At 40.9% G+C, this 17,812-nt stretch overlaps 1 protein-coding gene across 2 annotated transcripts in view; it reads right to left on the bottom strand.

Annotated features, from left to right (window-relative positions):
* TRPA1 (transient receptor potential cation channel subfamily A member 1) overlaps positions 1-17,812 on the bottom strand; it is an 82,077-nt gene that overhangs the window by 52,627 nt on the left and 11,638 nt on the right. For both annotated transcript variants that reach the window (XM_047728437.1, XM_047728438.1), the window contains exons 3-5: positions 11,398-11,557; positions 8,758-8,933; positions 640-747 (exon numbers count right to left, since the gene is read on the bottom strand). In XM_047728437.1, the coding sequence (XP_047584393.1) occupies positions 640-747; positions 8,758-8,933; positions 11,398-11,557 (444 nt within the window). The remainder of the gene's footprint in view (positions 1-639; positions 748-8,757; positions 8,934-11,397; positions 11,558-17,812) is intronic.

The raw sequence follows: 17,812 nt of genomic DNA, 5'->3' as shown, positions 1-17,812 counted from the left end.
GGACACTATGTAGGGTAGGAGTCAGTCATTTCAGATGGGCATCTCCAGAGTTTCAGTGGACCACCCCAGGAAATCCCACCAGAGAGAGGACTGGCCCTACTTTTAGGGCTGTGGCCAAGGACCTCAGTCATTATGTCAGATAGGGCTCCCTTTCTGAGAATCCATGGCGGCAACTTCTAGTCCTAGGAACATGAAAGTCCGTGTCTCTTGGCTTTTATTTCATGAGCCCAACAGGAAGTTTGCAGCTAACTATGTTTATCTCTCCTCACACTATTCAGAAGCTCAGAGTCAAAACTATGGTCCACGTTTACTAACATCCAATCTACTATACTTCGTATTTTGCAGTCTAGCCTGACCAACAGCTTCATCTTCATTTTTGCTGTCTATACTTTCTTGTCACTTGGTTCTCCTCACATTTTCTCCAATGTTTTCTTGTGAACCTTCTGTAAACAATCTCAGATTGATTTAAGGAGTGTACACAAATACAGAAACACACAGAACTATTTTTCCTGACATTTTCTGCATTTTATATTTCTCTGAGAAGATCTTCTATAAATAACAACAAATCTGCTATAAATAACAATTCATGTTACCCTAGTGAAAGGAAAGAAAATGGGGGAAAATGGTTAAAACACAAACCAAGATTTGCAGTGCTTCACTGTTGTCTTTGGAACATGCAATTATCACAGCTGTGTTTCCATTTTCTCCTTCCAAATTAATATCTGTACTGCTGTGCTCAGTCAAGACCTACACAAGAGGGGGATAATGGTCAAACAGTTAGCTTTCAAGTTGCCAATGAGAATATTTGCCTTCCATTAGATTATAAGCTCCTGGATGTTAGGGACCATGTCTTTACTCATCTTTTTCATCCCTCTCCCATGGAATCAGGCATAAACATCTACTTAGTAGGTACTATATATATTTCTCAAAAAAGATTAAATAATAGTGATTTTGGGGCACCTGGGTGGCTCAGTTGGTTAAGCAATCAACTCTTGATTTTGGTTCAGGTCATGATCTCAGGGTCATGAGATCAAGCACTGTGTTAAGCTTCACAGTGGGCATAGAGCCTACTTAAGATTCTCTCCCAGGGCGCCTGGATGGCTCAGTGGGTTAAAGCCTCTGCCTTCGGCTCATGGGATGGAGCCCTCCGTTGGGCTCTCTGCTCAGCAGGAAGTCAGCTTCCTCCTCTCTCTCTGCCTGCCTCTCTGCCTACTTGTGTTCTCTGTCTGTCAAATAAATAAATAAAATCTTAAAAAAAAAAAAAAAGATTCTCTCTCTCCCTCTGCCCTTCCCCACCCTTCATGTACCCATGCATGTTCTCTCTCAAGGAAGAAGGGAAGGGAGAGGGGGAGGTTTCTGTATCACATCAATTAAGGCAATATGGAGTGATGAAACAAGAAGAAATACAGATACTAATAAACAGCTCACTTAATACTTCTCACTTGTATTAAATGAACTATGTTAATTAACAAATTAACAGCTTCAAGAAAATAAATTTGTGGAGCCATTCAGAATGTGTGAGTGTGGAGGAAGAAGGAAGGGGGAGAAGGGAGAGACAAAGAAGGAAGGTGGGAAAGGAGAGAGGGAAAAGGGGTAGATGGGGAAGGGCTGCTTTCTCCCCTTCAGTCATTTTTCTTGTACCTCTATTCTAAGTATTCTGGGAAATGTCAGTTAAAAACTCCATTCTCTTCAGCAGAGAAAAGAGAGTTCATGTAACACTGGTATGGCTTAACTCAATTAATTTAGACTTAGTCCAGAATAGAAATTTTTCTGTGATGTAATAACTTACCGTTCCTGATAAAATGGTTAAGCAGTTTTTCTGATGGAATTTAACTGAAGAACTGTTCCCTTGTAGAGAACACAATGCAGTCTCTCCTGTCAAGCAGTGACACAAGCAGTTAAGGTACTGCAGTTAGAAGATCTTGCTGGGACCAGCATCAGCTAGCTGACACCCCAGAACTGTTAACAAACAACCATCGGAGGTCTGCAGGGACCCAGGACCGATTCAATCCTTTCAAAAGGGGAGGATTTGGGCAGCAAACTGTCAGACTCTTCAGATGTGACCCCTCTGTGTCTGACCGATTAAAACAAGTAGCTGCCTCAGAAGGCTCTGATTGATCTGCAGCAGTGAGGGCCGAGAGCAGACCCTGACTAGACCTATCTCAACTGGGCACCCACAGACTGACTTCGCGTTTGGTTCCTTCATGTCCTGCACCCTTTGTTATCTTGTTTGTTGTGTGGCTTGTCTTCTGTCCTGCTCTGTGTGCCGTGTAAGAAGCCAAGTTTAATCACATGGTGAACTGTCATGGAGTTTGGGATCCTGAACCTGTTTTATAATTGTGATTAACTTGGCTTTATGACTGACTAAAGCGGACATTGTGAAAAGACACAACTCCTGTATGTGCCTTCATAGCATGCCCATGACATCCCCTCACCTGGTGGCTTCCAGCTGATTATGGGCCAAGAATCTATAGATCTGGGGCACCTGGGTGGCTCAGTCATTAAGTGTCTGCCTTTAGCTCAGGTCATGGTCCCAGGGTCCTGAGATCAAGCCCCATATCGGGCTCCCTGTTCAGTGGGAAGCCTGCTTCTCCCTCTCCCACTCCCCCCGCTGCTTGTGTTCCCTCTCTCACTCTCTCTCTGTCAAATAAATAAATAAAATCTTTAAATTAAAAAAAAAAGAATCGGGGCGCCTGGGTGGCTCAGTGGGTTAAAGCCTCTGCCTTCAGCTCAGGTCATGATCCCAGGGTCCTGGGATCGAGCCCCGAGTCGGGCTCTCTGCTCAGCGGGGAGCCCGCTTCCTCCTCTCTCTCTCTGCCTGCCTCACTGCCTACCTGTGATCTCTGTCAAATTAAAAAAAAAAAAGAAAGAATCTAACCAGTCTTTATTTTATATCAAATCTAATAATTAGCTCCTATAAATGTGTCCCCCAAGAGAGAATCTTTGAATTGGCCTACTAGAGGCCTTTTCTCTTAAAGCAAAACTATGATAAAACTATAATATGTACTTAAAATTAAATTCCTTAAGAATTTATTAAATGAGCTATTTCCTAAAAACGTTGACTTAAAAAAAAAAAAGTGCACAGATCCCCTTTGTTAATAGAATATGCCCTGATAGGGGAAACAAACCATGAGAGACTGTGGACTCTGAGAAACAAACTGAGAGTTTTGGAGGGGAGGGGGGTGGGGCGTTGGGTGAGCCTGGTGGTGGGTATTATGGAGGGAACATATCGCATGGAACACTGGGTGTGGTGCATAAACAATGAATGCTGGAACACTGAAAAGAAATAAAATAAAATAAAATTTTTAAAAAAAGCCCAGATAAGCAAATGAATTAGGCTTACTAATTAGCTCTGGTTATAAAACAAAATTAAATGGAGATTTTAGCATGTAAGAACACATAGGAGATTATTGATGGATGAAAGAGAGAGCACAAGTTCATTCTGAACGTCAGGCACTTTCACTTTCTATTCTCAGCAAACTCTGCATTCCTACTGAGTCTGTAAGAGATTTTTCTCTCTTTGCCCTCTTAGAATCAGAGATCACAGAGTTACAGCACTTATGAGGGTGTTACTGCTTACTACCATAAGTACAATTTTTCCTAAAGCTGTGTAAAATTGTATGTGGCAGAGATCCCAAAGAGAGCAACTAAATTGTGCCCACTTCAGATTCACACATAAGCAGGCAAGCCTGGAAGTTTGTAGGTGTGGCCTCCAGAGGTCCCTTTGATAGAAATCCAGGAAGCCTCACTAGAGGGTCAAACCACTGGATGCTAAAGGGGTAAGCCCTAAGTAGTAAAGCTTAGGGGCTATTGAGAAATGAGCCCACCCACTAACTTCTAGGCCACTGTGTCCCAGGAAACACAGCTGATAGCTGCACAAGAACTTGAGGGGACACTGAAGTTGTTTACTTTGCAAGCATATACGCAGGGGTAGAAGGTTTGGGGGAGGCTGGCCAAACAGACAAATGGAGAAGCATTCCACATTCAGCAAAGGCTGGTGGGGTACAGGCTGGACCCATGGGTGTAACTGGGAGAGGCAGCCCTAACGGAGCTTACAAGCACACAGAGAAATACCCCCAAATTCCTCCTCCTTCCACTTACATCATCTCTGGTGAAGTAGAGGGTTTGGAAATATTTTTAGATGAAGATATGGCTGGTAAAATCAAGCCCAGGAGAGACAACTAATTTCAGTTCTTTTAAAATCCTGCTTTTTTCTTTCTTTCTTTCTTTTTTTTTTCTTGTTCTGGTGTCACCAGGAAATTCTTTGTTATACCCAAGTCCCCCCGACCCCCCAGCCGCCTCCCCCTTCTAGTTTATAAATCAGCTAAGGGCTTATTTCTAAACTTTCTTTTCTATTTCTATGTGGTATCTTTCTGTATTTGTGACTTTTTTTTTTTTTTTTTTTCAGCATAACAGTATTCATTATTTTTGCACCACACCCAGTGCTCCATGCAATCCGTGCCCTCTACAATACCCACCACCTGGTGCCCCCAACCTCCCACCCCCCACCCCTTCAAAATTCTCAGATCGTTTTTCAGAGTCCATAGTCTCTCATGGTTCACCTCCCCTTCCAATTTCCCTCAACTTCCTTCTCCTCTCCATCTCCCCTTGTCCTCCATGCTATTTGTTATGCTCCACAAATAAGTGAAACCATATGATAATTGACTCTCTCTGCTTGACTTATTTCACTCAGCATAATCTCTTCCAGTCCCGTCCATGTTGCTACAAAACTTGGGGATTCATCCTTTCTTTCTTTCTTTTTTTTTTTTTTTACAGCTTTATAAACATATATTTTTATCCCCAGGGGTACAGGTCTGCGAATCGCCAGGTTTACACACTTCACAACACTCACCATAGCACATACCCTCCCCAATATCCATAACCCCACCCCCTCTCCCAACCCCCTCCCCCCATCAACCCTCAGTTTGTTTTGTGAGATTAAGAGTCACTTATGGTTTGTCTCCCTCCCAATCCCATCTTGTTTCATTTACTCTTCTCCTACCCCCTCAACCCCCCATGTTGCATCTCCTCTCCCTCATATCAGGGAGATCATATGATAGTTGTCTTTCTCCGATTGACTTATTTCGCTAAGCATGATACCCTCTAGTTCCATCCACGTCGTCGCAAATGGCAAGATTTCATTTCTTTTGATGGCTGCATAGTATTCCATTGTGTATATATACCACATCTTCTTTATCCATTCGTCTGTTGATGGACATCTAGGTTCTTTCCATAGTTTGGCTATTGTAGACATTGCTGCTATAAACATTCGGGTGCATGTGCCCCTTCGGATCACTATGTATTTGTGAGTCTTAAGGTTTCTGATTCCTAATTAAAGATAGCCCTTCCACTGTTACCTGCCTTTGAATTCCCAAATCACACTTTCAGAGTCAAGGTTAATTAAGTCAATGGGCGTTTGTTTCTGAAGAGAGCCTTCAGAGGAAACACAAGAGTTCCTTGAGGAAATATGTGGCTTCTTTAGGTAGAGAGAGGTCCCCACAGTCACTAGGGGGTCCAGTGCAGAAGGCATAGAATAAAGCATCTGGCTCACAAACAATGCAGACATTTAAAAACAAATAGCCCCCTGCCAAAGGCCTTTTCAGTAACCTCATCAAAGGGCTGTCCTAAACCATCTTCCTAGGGGCTGAAACTTAAACTCATCCCTTCTCCTTCAGGCAAAAATGCCCATTTACTCATTCATTCATTTACTTATTCTGAAGCCATCCTGATGAGGACTGGAGACATTTAGATTAGCCGCACTCAGTCCTTTCTTCAAGGCTAACAAGCCAGAGCCAGAGAAACCACATGAACTTCTTTTTTTTTAAATAAGTCTTTTTATTTTAATATTTTTTCATTTTTTTATTATGTTCAGTTATCCAGCATATAGTGCAGCATCAGTCTTTGATGTAGTGTTCAACGATTCATTAGTTGCAGATAACACCCAGTGCTCATCACAACACACGCCCTCCTTAATGCCCACCAGCTGGCTACCCCATCCCACCCCTCCCCTCTAAAACCCTCAATTTGTTTCCCGGAACACATGAACTTTGATTACAATACCATGTGCCAAGTATTGTGATAGAGCTATACACACGTTACAGTGGGAAAGCAGAAACCAGGCTCCTCTCACACCCTCTATGCCCAGCTTCAAGGAACCAAGGACCCAGGGGGTGGAGAGGAAGGTGTCTGGGTTACAAGGAGCAGGGAGCTCAAGAACACCCCTGGGATTTTTGGGGTGATTTATACACAAAGTAGGTTTTGGGATGGTAGGATGGACCTGATATTTATGTAGAAACTTAATCCCCAATGTGATAGTATTGGGAGGTGGGGCCTTCAAAAGGTGATCAAGAATGACAGTTGTGCCCTTATAAAAGAAACCCCGTAAGCCCTTCTGCTTTATAAGGATGTAAGGACCTATTTATATTTTTATTTTAGCCAGAGGCTTCCATTGAGGTTAAACAATAACTTTGTTGTTTAACCCTTAAACTGTCCCTGCTCCCCTTCCCCCAGGGGATTCACTTAAAAACAAGTCCCAGAAACCAGCTCCAGGTAACAAAGCCCAGATACAAGGGTGGGTCAGGCCAGGTGGAGACCTCCAATCAGTGGGGGGTTGCATACTGTCTCCCTAGCTACCAAGGAATATGGGCCCCCCACCAGCCCTTTGGGAGCCTTTTTGGTACCAATCCTAATCAAGGTGTAATAGGCTGGTTCAAATGTCTACTAGGGTAAATTGTAGCATCACCTAGCATCACTGTGGAGTTTCCTGTGCGTGTTACAATCTCATTGGCCACCTGTGCGTGGCCAGGCCTGACCGCATGGCCTTTGCCCTTAAAAGCTAGTCTGTGAAACAGAGAAGGGTCACCCTCTCTTGTAAGAGGTGCGTCCCCGAACGTTCGGTTAGATTCTTGATGCTTGGTGCGAAATAAAGCTTTGCTAGACCTTCGCTTTGTATCAGTCTCGCTCCTTTAATCATGGACCCATTATTGGGGCATAACAAAGGACACAGAGAGACGACAGCCGTCTGTGAAAGACAAGCCTTAAGCAGGCCCCCACCAGACACCAAACTGGCTAGTGCCTTGATCTTGGACTTCCCAGCCTCCAGAACTGTGAAAAAGAAATGTTTCTGCTTAGGCCCACAGTCCATGGTATTTTGTTACAGCAACTAGAACTAATTAAGATAGGTGGCTTAGCCTAATATCCAAGTCATTATTTGCAATATAATCACCTCAGAAAAACTTATTATAAGTTCCAAATTGCCTCCTTAGAAATGAATATGCAAAACATGATCCCTTTGTAAATTTCATTGCTCTTTAAGTCAGTAACCACATGTGTCTTCTGGTGTGTCTGTGAGACTCTGCCATGCAGTTTAAAAGCCTTGGGCTAAACCTTACCCTTTTGGCATTTCCCAGAATTTCCTTTATTTGACAAAACTCACTCACTCTGAGGTCTTGGAAAAAGTAAGAAATCCCCCAACAGTGTCATTATGTCTTCTGCCAAGTCATGCCATCCACTAAGGCATGTTGTCTGCTGTAACAAAAATGGTCGCAATTATGTTTTCTGTCTTCCTGAGGCATTCATCACTGTCTTCCTCTTTATCATGTAATGAGTCAGGTAAAAAATAGCAAAGCATTAACTCACAAAGATGAGAACAAATTCCTAATTTTTGCTTTCAACCGGCTATATAACATTAGGCAAATTATTTCATTCTCTCTGTGCCTCAGTTCCCTCAGCTCTGATATAGGGATAATAATAGTCTTGGTATACAGTTCTGTTTCTTTGAATGAGGATTAAAAAGTTGAAACATATAAAGCTTTTTTTTTTTTTAAATGCTGATACAGGGGCGCCTGGGTGGCTCAGTGGGTTTGTAAGGGCCTGCTTAGCCAGAGCGAGCCATTTTGTTATTTATGTTATGTTGTTTAAACTTAGATTGACCCTGCCCTCCCAGAGGAACTTACTTAGAAACAAGTCTGGGAAACCAGAAAAATATGACTGACCAGCCCCTGATAAGAGAGCCCATATACCAGGACGTGTCAGGTCAGGGGGAGGTAACAGAGCCCAGAATACAAGGATGAGCCAAGCCAGGTGGAGACATCCAATCAGGAAAGCACCTCCCTAACCACCCAAGAATGTGGGCCCTGCCTTTTGGGCGCCAATTCTGACCAGAGTGATAGGCTAGTTCAAATAACTACTATAGGGTGAATTGTAATTCAATTGGCCACCTGTGCGTGGCCAGGCTCAACCACATGGCCTTTGCTCTATAAAAGTTTGTCTGTGAGGCTGGGAGGGGTCGCCTTTTTGCAAGAGAAGGCCCTGGCCGGTCAGTTTGATTCTCGATGCTTGGCGTGAAATAAAGCTTCGCTTGACCTTCGTTTTGTATCAGTCTCGCTCCTTTGACCATGGACCCAACAGGTTAAGCCTCTGCCTTTGGCTCAGGTCATGATCTCGGGGTTCTGGGATCGAGCCCCGCTTCAGGCTCTCTGCCTAGCAGGGAGCCTGCTTCCGCCCCTCTCTGCTTGCCTCTCTGCCTACTTGTGATCTCTGTCAAATAAATAAATAAAATCTTTTAAAAAAATGCTCATACATAAGAACCATTTGATAAAGACAAGATCATTATCAATTGGTCAAAAGCAAAACCAATGTTCTCATCACCATATTTCCTTCATCCTGGTTGGCTACGTTGACCACTCTGGCTCAGGCAGAGACCGCCAGACTGGGGTCCTGGCTCATGCTATGATGGGGTGTGGGCAGCAGCCTTACCTTCATCACCTCGTTGTGCAAGCTCTGCACAGCTATGTGAAGGGGCGCCATCATGCTGCTGTTCCGGAGGTTTGGGTTAGCTCCTTTGCTAAGAAGAAACTTCACACTTTCAACCTGGTTTTCTTCTGCAGCCCAGTGCAGAGGGGTATTTCCATAATCATCCATGATGTTCAGCACTAGAAAAATACACCGAAATAACAGTTAGATTTTGCTTAGACTATATTCAACACCTATTGCATGCATGTTGACTTCAAAGCCAAGCGCTGCTGACACAGGCTTTACCTTCTTTATAAAAACAATACAATATAGCTTCAGTTCTCAGGAAACATCTGACAGACACCTAGCAGGGATATGCTGAAGTACAGCACCAGCATTGTCAAATGAGTTAAATGTCCATCTATAGCATCCTCAAGAAACAGATTCTCCTGTTGCTGTATGTTTTTATCTTAAGTATGAATTTGAGGATAGTTATAAAATATTGAGTTTATATAAAAGTAGTAACTATATGTCAGAAACACAACGAAGTTCCATACAACCATTACCACATTCAACCCTCCAACACCCCACAAGGGACCATGGCCATTTTTACCAGAAAGATAAAGAAAGATGAGGCCAGAGGTTCAAAATCTTGCCAATGTTACACAACCAGTATGAGTTCTGTAAACTGCCTTACTCTTTGAACCTCAGTGTTATTATAGTCAAATTTGGTAGGAAGGGGTGGGGGAAAGGGAGGAAAGACGAAGTTTAAAATATATATATATACTTCACAATGTTTCAGGGGGGATAATACCAAATCATGTCTTCAAGATCTTAGTAGAATGGCCCATAGCAATGATTCAAAAAAATGTTAATGAGAAAAAGACACACCACACTAATAAACCAGAAAGCTATAACTAGAGCTTGTGCCCCTAATGCCACATGTGGTTTCCGCTTATTTCTACAATGCAACATATTATACTACTTACTTTGTAAGTAGTATAAGATAAGAGTATGACTTACCTTGTAAGTAGTATAACATAAGAGTATGACCTTTTATACAGCAGTATCTTATATCGATTCTAAAATAGACATGTCCGTCTGCTTTATCAGCCTTTTTAATTAGAGGTAGGATATTATTATGTCTGAGGAGATGGGAAAGTATTCAATCATGAAAATGATTTGGGACCATGTGCAACCACATTGCAGCCACAATGCCCATGTTTCTCCTTTTAAAAATTTATCTTTCCTCTCTTTCTTCATTCATCTAATACCTCATTCTCAGCAACACCCCCCCACACACACACACATACTCCTACTCTCTCATACTCACACACACACTCTCTCATACTCACACACATACTCACACACAAAGGATCAAATTACTCCTTTCACGATTTTCATTCAGCACCAAACTTAAACAGGGGCCTACAATGATAAATTCCCATTCACTAACTAACTAATGAATTTGACTTTTATCTCTATCAGTTTTCAGAAACCATTTTTATAAAGGTCATTGAGACCCTTTTGCACAAGGGTTATTGTGATCTTCTTCCTACTTTAGTTCTTGGGTGCAGTTACTCTTATTACACATCTATCTGAGAACTCTTCCCTGGGCTTTTGTACCATCCATCTCTCATCCACCATCCTTTTCACGATTCTCTTGCTAGTTTTTCCTCTGCCATCTGATCCTTATATCGGTACTCTACCCTTAAGCTACCTTTGCTGTCAATTTCACGGTCTCCTAAAGGATTTCCATGCACTTCCATAGCCTCTGATACTTTCTATGAACAATGGCCCTGTGGGGGCAGCTCCCTTCCTTCTAGACTTCTAGTCTACTGGATATTTCCAATAGTAGATGTCCTCTGGACCTTTCAGACTTAGTATGACCAAACCAAATTCATTATTCTTCACACCTCACTCTCACTTCTCTTCTGTTCTTTTTATATGCCTTCTTTTCTGGATAGCTTTACTATTAGCCTAATCTCCTAAATTAGGAAACTCAAAGTTGGTTCAACTGCTTGCTACTTACTCCTCACACTCAATCTCTTATCAAGCCTTGTCCATTCTACATGCAAAATAGCTCTTGATTCTCTCCCTCTCTCCCTATTGCAATCTCAAAACCCTCATGGACTCTCATCTTCTCTTTGCTACTAAAATAGCTTTTCCTTTGGGCTTCCTCCTCCAATCCATCTTCTACAATATTGATGGAATCATCTTAAGTAATAAAGGTCTTATCACAGTATCTCATGGCTTAAATCTGTAGCATCTCCCTTCCTTATGTGATTATAGTTGAGTTTATCAAACAAGATTGTGTGTGCATGAGGCTGGATAGGAGAGGAGGTTCCGTCTTCTTAGAGCCTTGATTTTATTCAATGATATGCAATTTAAGTGCAGAATGACCTCAATTAAAATAGTAAAGAACACATCAAATGTGTATAAAGAAAATCTCTGCATGTTGTGCAATGTCCCAGATCCCTGCACCACCCTTTGCAGTATTTTAGTGGAAACTAGCTCGAAGGGAAAACCACACTCCTGAGTGAGATATTCAGGCCCTTTATAATCTGGAACTCATCTGCCCTTCAAAATTACTTCATACCACTCTTCCCAATGAATCTAATGGGATGATGGACTTATATAGCACTCATTGTAACATCCCATGACCTTCAAAAGAGGAGTCATTGATGATCATCTCCATCAGCTCCACATGACCTTCTGCTGCAGCATGGTGCAAAGGGGATGCATTCATATCATCATATTTGCTTAATTTCTTTCGTTTCTTCAGAAGGTTTTTAAGTCTACATGTACTTCCTTCAAAAACCACCTGGAAGTATATAAAAAATTGTTACCTCCAACAAGCATACATAAAACTTATTAATACAAGTTAATTTTTTAAGGGAGGAGGGGCAGAGTGAGAAGGAGGGAGAGAATCTGCTGAAGGTGGAGCCCATGCAGGGCTCAATCTCACAATCCTGAGATCAGGACCTGAGCCAAAATCAAGAGTCAGATGCTTAAACCACTGAGCTGCCCAGGCACCTCACTACAAGCTGTTTGTTAAAAGGTTACTATCACCCAAAATTATTCATCATGCTTATGATAAGGTAAATATTTTTTTGAAGAACACAAAATGAGTACAGATATATAGAAGGTACAAGTAAATGCTTGAACATTAATAAGTGCATTAAATAAATGATCAGCTTTTTTGATCATAAACTTGTATATGCTGTAGAAATAAAGGCCTTGAGAAAACTTTTATTGAAGTAATTATAAGGGATGTGATCTAAAAAATAGCAAGTATAGTGAAAATAGAGAGAAAAAATTTTTTTTCTTTTTTTTTCTTTTTAATTTTTTTTATTTTTTTCAGCATAACAGTATTCATTATTTTTGCACCACACCCAGTGCTCCATGCAATCCGTGCCCTCTACAATACCCACCACCTGGTGCCCCCAACCTCCCACCCCCCACCCCTTCAAAATTCTCAGATCGTTTTTCAGAGTCCATAGTCTCTCATGGTTCACCTCCCCTTCCAATTTCCCTCAACTTCCTTCTCCTCTCCATCTCCCCTTGTCCTCCATGCTATTTGTTATGCTCCGCAAATAAGTGAAACCATATGATAATTGACTCTCTCTGCTTGACTTATTTCACTCAGCATAATCTCTTCCAGTCCCGTCACTGTTGCTACAAAACTTGGGTATTCATCCTTTCTTTTTTCTTTTTCTTTTTTTTTTTTACAGCTTTATAAACATATATTTTTATCCCCAGGGGTACAGGTCTGCGATTCGCCAGGGTTACACACTTCACAGCACTCACCATAGCACATACCCTCCCCAATATCCATAACCCCACCCCCCTCTCCCAACCCCCTCCCCCCATCAACCCTCAGTTTGTTTTGTGAGATTAAGAGTCACTTATGGTTTGTCTCCCTCCCAATCCCATCTTGTTTCATTTGAGAGAAAAATTTTTAAGAATTTCTTTGAGAAAGAGAGAATGTGAGCAGGGGGTGAGGGGAAGAGGGAGAGAGAGAAACAGACTCCCCGCTGAGCAAGGAGCCTATGTGGGACTTGATCCCAGGACCCTGAGATCATGACCTGAGCCAAAGGCAGGAGTTTAGCCAACTGAGCCACCCAGGTGCCCAGAAACATAGAGAAATTTTTTCAGATGAAAATGTACTTATATCAGAGCATGTGGGATTTTGGTTAAATAAAAAGATTTTCATGATACAAGGATTAAGTCCAGGAATCTAAATTATTGTCCCATCTTTGACCTTCCTGCTGACAGTCAATTCCCATCCAATGTTTCCTTAAGTAGCAGAGCTAGATTTATACCAAAACAGTGTTATGTAACTTACTTGGTTAGTAGTCTAGATGGCTATCCACTCATGCCCTAGGATTTCATTATTCCTCCTCTTTTGATTAGTGGGATCCTGCACCAGGCCAAGTCAGCCCAACCTCATTGTTCTCTGCACATTGGAAATCCTAGCTATATTGTGGACTTAGGTAGGGCTACACACAAGGACATGGAGAGGTTACGTAATTTGCCCAAAGGGACTCAGTAAATGGCAAAGTCACAACTTGAACAGGAGATGCATGGAATATGTATTTTGGCCGATTGGTCAATGATGGAAAAACCAACATACAAGAGAAACTGAAGCTGAGGTAAAAACCATCATCATAGAATGAGCTGTATGACAGCCAATATCATTCTCAATGGGGGAAAAGTGAGAGCTTTTCTGCTAAGATCAGGAACACGGCAGGGATGCCCACTTTCACCACTGCTATTCAACATAGTACTAGAAGTCCTAGTCTCAGCAATCAGACAACAAAAAGAAATAAAAGACATCCAAATTGGCAAAGAAGTCAAACTCTCACTCTTTGCAGATGATAATGTTACTTCATGTGGAAAACCCAAAAGACTCCAAATCTGCTAGAACTCATACAGGAATTCAGTAAAGTGTCAGGATACAAAATCAATGCTCAGAAATCAGTTGCATTTCTATACACCAACAACAAGACAGAATAAAGAGAAATTAAGGAGTCGATCCCATTTACAATTGCACCAAAAACCATAAGATATCTAGGAATAAACCTAACCAAAGACAAAGAAGCTGTACTCAAAAAACTATAAAGTACTCATGAAAGAAATTGAGGAAGACACAAAGAAATGGAAAAATGTTCCATGATCATGGATTGGAAGAACAAATATTGTGAAAATGTCTATGCTACCTGAAACATATCTACACATTTAATGCAATCCCTATCAAAACCCCATCCATTTTTTTCAAAGAAATTGAACAAATAACCCTAAAATTTATATGGAACCAGAAAAGACCCCAAATAGCCAGAGGAATGTTAAAAATAAAAAACCAAAGTTGGCAGCATCTCAATTCCAGACTTCAAGTTCTATTACAAAGCTGTCATCATCAAGACAGTATGGTACTGGCACAAAAACAGACACACAGATCAATGGAACAGTATAGGGAGCCCAGAATAGACCCTCAATTCTATGGTCAACTAATCTTTGACAAAGCAGGAAAGAATGTCCAATGGAAAAAAGACACTCTCTTCAAGGAATGGTGTTGGGAAAATTGGACAGCCACATGCAGAAGAATGAAATTGGACCATTTCCTTGGAATCCATCAAAATCCTTGAGGAGAGCACAGGCAGCAACCTCTTCGACCTCAGCCACAGCAACTTCTTCCTGGAACGTCGCCAAAAGCAAGGGAAGCAAGGCCAAAAATGAACTATTGGGATTTCATCAAGATCAAAAGCTTTTGCACAGCAAAGGAAACAGTCAACAAAACCAAAAGACAACCGACAGAATGGGAGAAGATATTTGCAAACAACATAGCAGATAAAGGGCTAATATCCAAATCTATAAAGAACTTATCAAACTCAACACCCAAAGAACAAATAATCCAGTCAAGAAATGGGGAGAAGACATGAACAGACATTTCTGCAAAGAAGACATCCAAACGGCCAAAAGACACATGAAAAAGTGCTCCACATCACTCAGCATCAGGGAAATACAAATCAAAACCACAGCGAGATACCCCCTCACACCAGTCAGAATGGCTAAAGTTAACAAGTCAGGAAATGACAGATGCTGGGGAGGCTGCGGGGAAAGGGGAACCCTCCTACACTGTTAGTGGGAATGCAAGCTGGCACAACCACTCTGGAAAACAGCATGGAGGTTCCTCAAAAAGTTGAAAATAGAGCTAACCCTACGACCCAGCAATCGTACTACTGGGTATTTACCCTGAAGATGCAAATGTAGTGATCCGAAGGGACACGTGCATGCCAACATTTAGGAGCAATGTCCACAATAGCCAAACTATGGAAAGAGCCTAAATGTCCATCAACAGATGAATAGATAAAGAAGATGTGATATATATATATATCTCCATCAAAAAAAACCCTCAAAATCTTCCCATTTGCCATGTGGATGGAACTTGAGGTTATTATGCTAACCAAAATAAGTCAATCAGAGAAAGACAACTATCATATGATCTCACTGATATGAGGAATTTGAGAAATAAGACAGAGGATCATAGGGGAAGGGAGGGAAAAATGAAAAAAAGATGAAAACAGAGGGGGAGACAAACCATAAGAGACTCATAATCTCAGGAAACAAACTGAGGGTTGCTGGAAGGGAGGGGGATGGGAGGGATGGGGTGGCTGGGATATGGACATCGGGGAGGGTATGTGCTATGGTGAGCGCTGTGAAATGTGTAAGACTGGTGTTACCCCTGAAACAAATAATACCTTATATGTTAATTTAAAAAAAAAAGAGAGAGAGATTTGGCTAGTAGTTAAAAAAAAAAAAAAGAAAAAAGAACGAGGTGTATGATAGACTGAAATATTTTGAACCATAAGAACAGATCTTGGAGAGCAAGTTCAGTAAGTTTTTGGCACAGTTGGCTGTTGTCACTGGCCTGTGAAACACATGCTCCAAACTCCAAACACATGCTCCTTTCCACTGATGTCAGGGGAAAAGTGAGAGCTTTTTTTGAATATCTTATTTTTCTCTAATACTCTTTTTTCTTCTTCTTGCTTTTTATATTCTTTATTATGACTGGACTGAGGATAATTTATCATAAATGACACTGTATCTCTTCCTTGTGAAATTTTGTGGTGACAATGTTGATATTCCGCTTTTGACTCATTCTCACAAGATATGAAAAATGCCCAAGCAGAACTTTTTCTAGAAAATCTCATAGCCTAAACAGAATAAACTTACTAAAAATTAAGTAAATCTTTAAAAATAATTTCATTTGATGTTATTAATGTTACTATAGCAAACAAAATTTTATAAAAACCTTAATGTGATGAACTTGCTTCTATTACCTTGCCTTGCATTATTTAAATTTTCATGAATACTTTAGATCAAAAGTATGTTGTTTTTTCAAAAATTAAGTAATGTATCCTTTTATGATATCTGTATTAACTGACAGTCTAGTTCCATATTCTAGTTCCCTACTTGAAAATTCTTACTACCTGTTTTATACAAAAAATTAAGAATTTTCAAGTTTGGGGCACCTGGGTGGCTCAGTCAATTAAGCATCTGCCTTTGGCTCAGGTCATGATTCCAGGTTCCAGGGATCGAGTCCCACATTGGACGCCTTGCTCACCCAACACTTGTGCTCTCTTGCACCTTCTCAAATGAATAAAATCTTTAAAAAGAAAAAAAAGGAATTCTCAAAATAATTTAATATAATCATGCTTATTAATTACACTTCAACTGACTGACAAGAGTGTTAGTCTAAGTTGCTTCTAGAATTCCTTATATTTGAAAGTGTTTAGGTATTAACAAATACGAACAACATGCCTTATTCTATTGCTAACATTTTTATAGTGTTTAGATATGATGGTATCACTGATAACACACCAGTCAGAAGACACCAGAAATGGCACTGAATTAGGTATTTTGATATTTGATTGCCAAAGCCAAAGCCAAATTGCAGAGTGTGGGCCAAAACTGAGGCTGCAGCCAAACTCTGACATGTCCCTGAACTGCACACAAGTGCTCTACTCCAGAAGCCAGCCTCTTCTAGCACCATGCTGTGCCGTGTCCATGTTGTACTTAGCTCAAACTATACCAGTCTGTCCACCTGAATGAAGTGTGCCCTGTTCTCTTTCCTTTCCAATCCACCTTCCAAATGCCCTCCTAAATTCTCCCTCCTCCTTGAGGCTTTCGGGAGAGCTACAAGATGCCATTCTCTAGCCTAGCCTTTCTTTCTGCCTCTCATGACTGCACAGTGAGACAGGCCACAGAAGGTATGGTGACATTATAGCACTGACAGTTACTAGAATGCATGCCATGGATTCCCATGTCTTAAGTGTTTTCTCCACTTTAATTTCTAATATGGTAACTATTGGTAGCTTTAACCCCATAAACAAGCATTCTTTGGAATCATCAATTTTAAGTTTAAAGGTGTTCTAAGACACAAAAAAAAGTTTGAGAAACATTCTCTAGTTCATTCCTCAGACTGTCTATGCTGAATGTGCACTACACATTTGGATACTTATTCTGCATGATAGTTTATATATGTAAATAGGTTTTCCAGAAAGACAAAGTGAAGGAAGGAGAGAAATAAGGCAGATCCAGAGCTCTTACAGAGCAGCAGGTGGGGTCATATGGACCCGTATACACCTCAGAATTTCCCCAGACTTCCTTTTTAAAAATCAATGGGAAAAATTAATGGAACCTCATTCCAATGCCATACTAATATATAGGCTAAAATTATTTCTCGATGTTCCTCCCAGCTTTGCAAATATGTGACCAAATAATAATCTGACTTTTTTCTGAAGGTATTTCTTATCAAATATTTCATCAAATGAAATGAAAACAAAACATTTTACAAGACAGTAGCTTTTCATAGAAATCACCATAAAATAACTACTTCCTGAAAATGCAGCAACATCCTCCAAATAAATAATCCAGATACTTGCTTTAATTCTACCTTTGGCTGTGACTGGTCATGTTTGACACACATTGAGATAAAATTGTTAAACTACTTAATGTTTTTTAATATAGTTAATAAACATGGAGCATATTAAGATTTACTCAACAACTCAAAGGA

Source organism: Lutra lutra, chromosome 4 (assembly GCF_902655055.1).
Source record: "Lutra lutra chromosome 4, mLutLut1.2, whole genome shotgun sequence".
In the NCBI taxonomy this organism is placed as follows: domain Eukaryota; kingdom Metazoa; phylum Chordata; class Mammalia; order Carnivora; family Mustelidae; genus Lutra; species Lutra lutra.
Note: the sequence above shows the minus strand (reverse complement) of the source record. Positions and strands in the feature narration are given on the sequence as shown.